Source organism: Cupressus sempervirens, chromosome 5 (genome assembly GCF_028749045.1).
Source record: "Cupressus sempervirens isolate cs-2001-9-10 chromosome 5, ASM2874904v1, whole genome shotgun sequence".
NCBI classification, from domain to species: domain Eukaryota; kingdom Viridiplantae; phylum Streptophyta; class Pinopsida; order Cupressales; family Cupressaceae; genus Cupressus; species Cupressus sempervirens.
In genome coordinates this window covers 9,273,548-9,282,672 of record NC_143122.1, presented here as the reverse complement: position 1 = coordinate 9,282,672, position 9,125 = coordinate 9,273,548, and the positions used below count along the sequence as shown (strand labels likewise).

General features: G+C 33.5%; 1 protein-coding gene across 1 annotated transcript; it reads right to left on the bottom strand.

Annotated features, from left to right (window-relative positions):
- Positions 1 to 5,683: 5,683 nt before the first annotated feature.
- LOC149554340 (wall-associated receptor kinase 2-like) lies at positions 5,684 to 6,881 on the bottom strand. Its single transcript, XM_089828424.1, has 2 exons — positions 5,981 to 6,881; positions 5,684 to 5,856 (listed from the first exon to the last, which is right to left on the bottom strand). The coding sequence occupies exons 1-2, from the start codon at positions 6,879 to 6,881 to the stop codon at positions 5,684 to 5,686; spliced, it is 1,074 nt and encodes a 357-aa protein (XP_089684550.1).
- Between the last annotated feature and the right edge of the window lie 2,244 nt (positions 6,882 to 9,125).

Sequence of the window (9,125 nt, the reverse complement as noted above, 5' to 3'; positions counted from 1 at the left end):
GCTGCAAGAAGATGCATGAAATGAAGCCTCGGAGTCAATTACCCATGAATTTGAAGTTGTGTCACTTGTCACAAGAACCAAAACACCATCACTTTGATCATGAATGATGTTTTCTCTACTATCAAAAACCTTTTCTTGAGCTCTTTTATATTTTTTGTAGTCTTTTTTTACATGGGCAGCCTTTCCAAAAAACCAACAACAGCTTTGTCTACCCTGGAACTACAATATTCTAGCTGATTGTGACCTTTGGTTGTTATTTATGTCTCTATGTTGAGTTCTTCCTCTCTTTTGCATACTAACCATTGTTAGAGAATCATCAGATGAAGACTCTTTATTAGTTCTCCTCATGTCTTCACTAAGCAATGTAGAAGCCACCTCATCATAGACCAACTTATTTTTGTCAGTTACAGAAGTGCTAACCGTTGCTACCACACTATCCCAACTGTTTGGTAAGGAATATAATAAGATGACCGCCTTATTTTTGTCATCTTGAGGCATACCAATGGAGTGTGCTTGACATAAAAGAGTATTTAACTCATTTATGTGATTTGACATCATTGTTTTGTCCTTCATCTTCAACTTGTAAAGCTTCTTCATGATAAAGATTTTGTTTGTAGTAGATGTCCTTTGGTACATACTATGAAGCTTGTCCCATACCTCCTCTGTTAATGTTTCATTGTTCACATTGAACAACACATTCTCAGACAGTGAGAGAAAAATCTTTGTCATTGCTTTCTCATCAGTTTTATTCCAAGTCTCATCTATCATAGTGGTAGGCTTCTTCGCTTTACCTTTGATTGCCATTACAAGATCATGCTTGACCAATAATGATTGCATTTGTACCTTCCACAAACTAAAATTCTTTCACGAGAATTTTTGCACTCTTGATTACTCCATGACTTTGGAATTTGATCACTGAAATCGATTGCAGGCTCCGATACCAAGTGTAAGTTATTTAAGAATACAAAAAAAAAATACAAAATAACAAGATGCATAAATGCATATGTTTATTGTGGTTCACCACAAATTGTGGCTACGTCCACACTGAGAGCAAAGGAATTATATTGATGAGAAAAATAGACTGAGTTTACAATATATGCCATTAGCATTTATAGATCACAAATGATCAGCTAAAGAGACACAATAAAAAGAAGGGAAAACACTCATGTGACTGTTGGCCCTCAATATTCAACATACCCAACCAAGCTCACCACATTTTTGTGATGAAGACTAGACATAATCACAATTTCGTTGATAAACTAGTTCATGGCTTCCTTGATCTATGTGTCAAAGGGAAATTCTTTGAACTTTTTAATGGTCACCATTGTACCATTTGAGAGGATGCCCTTGTATACCACACTTGACCCACCACTACCAAGTTTCATCTCATCTAAATAATCTCGGGAAGCACTTTTGAGCTCACTTTCAGAGAAAACCCTAAAAATTTTGCCCTCCCTCTATTTTCCCTTTTCTACAAGGATTCTCTCTAATAGAAAGGCTCTTTTTGACCAAAAGTACTCATCCCTTGCATGTTTTAGGTAACACATTCTCAGCCACTACAATATTTTGATCACTATCAAACAAACTCCAATGAATACAGAAATAGAGCCTACCCACATACCCAATATTAGAACTTGCTACTAACAAATAATCTCTAAGAAGAATGCATTTAAAAATATTTGATGCAGCACATAGTTACCTATAGCAGCAAACATGGCGGTTTTATTTGATTTTTCATATTTCCACCTTGACCCTACTTTGAAGCCATCTCCTTTGTAGTCCTTTACACACGAACAAGTATATGAACCTAGCAAATTGTGGCATATTCCTCCTTCGTCTTCTCCAACGCATGGACTATTTGACAAACAACATTCATCTATCTTTGAACATTCATGATAATTATTGTTAATAACTTTCAGATTTCAAAAAGCAAAAACTTCAAACTAATGAAATTTAAATATAAAAATAGTACATAGCTATATCAAGAAATAAACACTAAACAAAGAAGAATGTTTTATTCACGAAATCAATTGCTTACAAACATATGAAATGGCCTCTATATATAGAGAGCCTATGATATGAGGACATTAATACAAGATGTTTCTAGAGGATAAGTGGATAATGTTGTATGACCTAGTTTTATGGAGGATGTTCCTATCTATTCATGGATAATTTTGTATGACCTAGCTTCATGGAGGACATTCCTATCTGTTATCAAGGAAATCTGCAGTGTGGCTATACTAGAAGTTGATGTGGATTTGACTAGTGTGAGTTTTTGACTGTTTCTAACATCCTCCCTTAATTTCTACCACTAATGATAATGTGTGGGAGAAATTACAATAAAAATTTAGATAGGATAGGTCTCGACATTGAGTCTTGTTAGGTAACCATTTACATCATAAAAAAAATAGAGGGGAACATTATATGACTATCCCCCCTTAATGTTCACCTCAATCATGCCTAGCATGCCTTGTAGTTTCAAAAATTTGGCCTCAATCATACTCTTAGTAAATTTGTCTACTGCTTGGTCTTCACTTGGACAAAATTGGAGATTAACAAAATTTGCTTGAACAAGATCCCAAATATAGTGAACATCAATCTCAATGTGTTTTTTTTTAGCATGAAAAAAGATTATTTGCAACTTGGATAGCACTTTGATTATCACAATACAAAGGAGTAGCTGAACTTTGTACAAAACCAAGCTCAAATAAAAGGTTGTGAATCCAAACTTCTTCCTTTCTAGCTTCTTTTGTTGCTCTATATTCTTCTTCACATGATGACAATGATGTAGTAGTTTTCTTTTTGTTGCTCCATATAATTGGACCTGACCCAAGCTAAAAAAATATAACCACTAATAGATTTCCTATCATCTATATCACTTCCCCAGTCTGAATCTGTAAAGCCAATCAAAGTAACCGAGGACTTGTAACTATAATGTATGCCATAGTAAATGGTTCCATGAATGTATCATAAAATCCTTTTGGCAGCCAACCAATGAGTTTCTTTTGGTTCCTGCATAAATCTAGATACCATATTGACTGCAAAACAAATGTCTGGTCTAGAATGTGTTAGATAAACCAGGCTACCAACAAGTTGTCTATATAAAGTAGCATCCACCTTCTTGGAAATACATTCTTTAGTAAGCTTAATTTCAGATTGAAAAGGAGTAGTGGTTGGCTTACATTCAAGCATGTTAAATTTTTCTAAAAGATCCAAATCATATTTTGCCTAAGAGATAAATAACCCATCATTAATTCTACTAATTTGCAAGCCAAGAAAATAATTTAGTTCACCCAAATCACTCATATGAAATGCCCCTTTAAGATCTGATTTCAAATCATTAATTAACCCAATATTCGGTCCAGCTATGAGTAAATCATCCACATAACTGCAACAAGAATAATTTCATTTTGCACTCTCTTCACATAAAGATTTGGATCTAATTTGCATTTTTCAAACTCATAAAGCTGAAAATACCTATCAATCTTCTCATTTCGTGCTCTTAGTGCTTGTTTAAGCCCATAAAGTGACTTCTTTAATCTACAAACAAGATTAGGATGTTGTTGTTCTACAAAACCTAGTGGCTGATCCATATATATTTCTTCATATAAATCTCCATTTAAGAAAGCATTTTTAACATCCATTTGATGAATATGCCACCCAAGACTTGTAGCCAAAGAAAGAATAATTCTAACTGTATTCATTTTAATGACAAGAGCAAAAGTTTTTTCATAATCAACACCCTCTTTTTGATTAAATCCCTTACCAACCAATATAGCTTTAAATTTTTTTATAGCAGGATCTGATTTAGATTTTGTTTTATAAACCCATTTTCAACCAATGACATTCTTACCTTTGGGAAGTGGCACAAGTTCCCAAATTTTATTTTTCACCAAAGTATCATATTCTTCTTCCATAGCTTGCTCCCATTCTTTCTTCCTTCTAGCTTCCTCATATGATCTTGGGTCATTTACTTGTAATACTTTGGCCATGAGAGCACTACCATTCCTCCCTTCGATCTTTGAGCCTTGCCTATATATTTCTTCAACACTCCTTGTATTTTGTCTAGCTAAAAAGTTATCTTCTTCATCATCACTACCTGCAGAAAATGTTTGATTACAAGCATTAGTTGTTTTATTATCACTAGTATTTTCGTCATTTGTAGAAGTGCACAAGTCATCCACATCAATGTAGTCTCCATTTCTTTCTAAAATATCTAAAAAATGAGAAGCATTTGTTGTTGTAGAGTGAGAAGGAGTGGCTATAAGTTGTGAATGCTCATCAAACTTCACATCTCTACTAACAAAAACCTTGTTTGTTGTCAAATCATATAACCTATAAGCCTTTGATTCTTCACTATAACCCATAAACAAACACTTATGACTCTTTGGTTCTAATTTTTCCCCTTTTTCTTTAGGAATGTGTGCCCAAGCAATACACCCAAATACTTTAAAATATCCAATGTGAGGTTTCTTACCACTCCATGCTTCTTCAAGGGTGATATTTGTGAGAGCTTTGGTGGGGATTCTATGTATAATATGTACAGCACAAGAAATAGCCAAACCCCAAAATTTATTATGCAAACTTTTAAAATGCAACATACAACGAGCCATTTTTAAAAGAGTTATATTCATTCGTTCAACCACCCCATTTTGTTGAAGAGTATAAGGAACTATTCTTTGCACCTTAATACCATAATTTTCACAAAATAACTCAAATGCATAATTGCAATATTCACCTTCATTATCCATCCTTAAATATTTAATTGTTTTGCCACTTTGATTTTGAACTAATGCCTTAAACTTTTGAAACACTTCAAACACTTCTTTTTTTCTTTCAAGAAAATAAACTCATACTCTCCTGCTATAATCATCAATAAAAGTAAGAAGGTACCTAGCACCTGAAAGTGAACGATATCCTGGTTCACATAAATCACTATGAATGAGTTGTAGTGGATGAGTAGCTCTCCATGCTTTATCTAAATCAAAAGGATCTCGATGATGTTTTCCTAACACACAACCTTCACACACACCTTCACAAGCTGAAATTTTTGTTAATCCTCTAACCATATCTTGTAATTTTCTATAATTTAAATGTCCAAGTCTAGCATGCCAAAGTTGTGACATATAATCAGTCTGAGCAATAAAAGCATGAGAGAGTGTATATTTATCATCAATAAACCCCAAAAATTTAAATATATTCTCTTCATGTGCAACTCTACCAATAGCAATTATATTGCTTGGGTCTTTTCTATCTCTAACAGTAATTTGATCAGCATTGACAAAAAACTCATATCTAGTTTGAACTATTTTGTATACTGAAATAAGATTCACCCCCAATCCTTCAACCAATAATTTTTTTTTCAAAAACCCATTTGTTACATTAACAGTTCATATTCCTAAAATTGGAAGTTTCATTTTATTGCCAAAAGAAATTTCTTGATCTGAATTCTTCCCTTCATAAAAATCAATAAACAAAGATCTATCCCCAGTCATGTGAGATGATGCCCCTGAATCTGAAATCCATTCTTTATTAGAATCTGAAGCAAAGTATCCCCCTTAACACTAAATTTACTCTTGAGTGTAGCAATTACCTCCTCATTTAATTTCTCTTACCTTTTTAAAGAGATAGCTACGAAACACTGTTTATCCTTCTTTCTTGCACAAACAAGATTAAACCGTGCTTATAGTTTAACTGCTGAAATCATACCATCGCAATTAGAGCCATTCGAGTAACCATCTCCCTCATATCCCTTTGCACAAGAACATTTGTAAGACCCTGCTAAATTATGGCATATTCCTCCTCGCTCTTCTTCAACGCACTTGTTCGATCCTTTATGACTGCATTCGTCTATGTCTGCACAGCCAACATTACCATGAGTGACTAGGAGCCTTGATGTTTCAGAAACAAGTCATAATAAAAGATAAATGCATGCTTCTGATGGCAGATATAATTGAGATATATTGCGAAGAAGTCCTACCTGTGCAATCTGTGCCGTTAAAATAGCCATTTCCATCGTAGCCAGTAAGGCATTTGCATGCATGTCCTACCCCAGAAGGGGAGTCAATGCACTCTGCTTTGGAGGAGCAAGAATAGTTATGGGCAGTTGTTCTAGCCATGGAGCAATTATGAAGACCGATGCCCCAGTTAAAGCGGAGACCATAATTAGCTTTCTTGCCTTCTCCCCAAAAAAGGTTTGTTTCGTCATCCAACACTTTAAACGTGGACGGCTCCAATATAGTGTAGAAGCCACAATTTAGATCGGTGTTATTAGTAGCAGGATCAAACAAATCAAACACACCTCCACCTGTGAAATTGAAAAACATATAATTATCGGGAAGGGTGATCTCACAACAGCCATAACGACAATATGGTGGATGAGCTTGAGAATCACATGTTGATACACATCTCGCCTCTCCCCACCCAGAATATATGTAAGTATCGACCGTGTTGCAGCCAATGACCACGAATTTATTGTACATGGAAATAGTGAATGGGCTGCCATTAGGCGGCTGAAAGAAGCTTGAGGCACTTTGACTTACACTACAAGAGTTGGCTTTGATAGAAGTCGAATTTATGATGAGTTGACCCTCGTAATTTATATCCAATATTTTGTAATAGGGAGGTCGAAGTTGCTTGTAAGTGAAATTACCTTTATAGGTAGTAAAGAATGGAGCGAGCATCCCGGTAGAATTGCTCCTCTTGCATGTGATCTGAAAACCAGGGTATCCACAATCAGAGTTGTTAACATAAAAAGGGTAGCTCACATTCGTAGAACCGCACTTTTCAGGAGCGCAATTTGCAACAGTAAAGCCCGCCAAACTGACACAAATTACAAAGCAAAGAACAACTCGCAAACTCATTTGCATTTGCAATAGCATTTTCCTAGTGACCAAAACTAAACTGGTTACTCAATTGTCAAAACATTGAAAAAAAAGGAGATCTCAAGAGGAGGAGAAGCGCGTGAAATAAATAGCAGAGTTTATAGTGTATTATTGACTCGAGACGGTAGTAGACTACGAAATACCAAGCCCTCGACGGTGACATATCTGCATAGTTCGAGTTTCTTTTTATTTCGAAGTACGTATGAGATCCATGAAACATACATAGCGGAGAACTCTCATTCTTTACAAAGAATAATTTGTGAAGAGTTTATGAATGTAAGGTTTTGAAGTAGATTTATTTTTCTTAGTTTACATATATACAATCTATTTTATTTTATTCTATTTCATTTTATTTTATTATTTATTTTTTATAATGAGTAGTTTTTGGATTAGATTGTGTATGTATTATTATTATCAATAGTTGCTTTAGATTGTTGGATCTTTGTAGTATCGATATATTTTTCATGAGTATATTATCTATAAAGGTTTATCATTCTATTGGCAAGAAGTTATATATAATTATATCGTAAGATTGTTATTTCTTCCTCTTAAATTCTAAATCATTATGGTGTATCAATTTTATCATTGTATCTAATCTTCAATCTCAAGGTTAATAAGATGTTCAGGAAGGTAATACATTTGGAACAAATTTCATATTCTTTTTATTTGATTTTAGTCTATTTAATTTGTTAATGAGACAGTGATGATAGTCAATGAGGCATGTTCTTTATTTATAAGTGAGAGACATTTACTTTGAAGTAAGAATGTAGATGCCAACGAGGCTCTGTTAACTAGGATTTGATTTATAAGTCAATTAAGCATTTTCAAATAGTTTTTCATCTCTCTGAGGGTCTTCCACTCATTAAAACAATTATGACATTTTATTTTGTATGTGCTTAATTGATCTTGTTAAGTTGATCTTATTGCACTATTTCATAAAAGATGAATTCTATATTTTTTTTCAGTTTAATCTTGTACGGATCTTTAATTGAGATAGAACTTGTGAGTTTTAGAACACCGATTCACCACTCCCCTACCCCCCTCTGAGTATTCTTTGTACTCCACCAAGTGGTATCAAAGCCATAGCCCTTTGAATAAGCCTAACCAACTAGGGAAATCCATGGAGTGGAGTACGTGTCATGGTAAATTAAGAAGGGCATTCTACTTCTAGAGATCCAATGTTTGATAGTATTTGTTGTGTTGTTTAGAAATTTAGAATGAAACATCATATAACCTTTCTAGATTATGAAGCTTGTGTTGCAATAGAAAATGCATATATTGTCACTACATTGTCCTTTACTCTATATGAAAGAAAATAGTCTATGAGTGTGATGTCAAGTCAGCTAATGCTATTTGTTGTGGTTTGGCAAATAATATGCTAGTAAATATCACAGTTTGTAATATTGTAGAGTCCATTTGGCATAAAATTTATTGTATTTATGAAAGTTATGTTCAAAAGTAAAACAAAATAAGTTACAAACTTTTAGAGCTACATTTGAAAGATTAAAAAGGACATAAGAAGAAATAATTGTTGATTATTTTTTAAGGGTCGACAAAATTATCAACTCCATTCATAGTTTAGGTCACGAAGTAGTGGAAATCTTTGTTATTAAGAATTTTTAAGATGATATACACTTAAATTTGATTCTATGGTCTCCACTTTAGAGGGAAAAAATATCACCAAAATTATGTTGAATGCATTACATGGCATTTTGTAGCTTATGAAATGAGGATTAGCAATGAAAATCCTACTAGCAATGAAACTTATTTTAAAATTATTAAAATTCAAGCTAATTTTGATTATAAAACAAAATGATGATTATGGATTTACTTTTGTAAGTAAGTTGAGTAGAGGTTCAAGTAAATACAAAAGGAGATTGTTGAATGTTTTGTGTGCGGTAAGATCAATCATTATGCTATTTAATGCCCTAATAAGGATCATAATAGTGACAAGGATGATAGAAAGTAAGGAAAAGAGAAACAATATAATTTCAAAAAGAAAAATGTTTTTAAGAAAGAGAAAATTTTGTTCTCAAATGTAACAGAGAGTTGTCTAGAAGAATCTGTTGAAGAAGGAAGTGAAATATTCTTCGAGGCCATTGAGTGCCTTAATGTTGTTGATTTAGATACTAAATTTAATTTGGAAATCAAATTTGATCTTGAAGGTGAACTTAATTGTGCTTTAAATAAAATAAAAAGTTAAAAAATAAAGCACGTGTGCAGAAATATAGAATTAGAAAG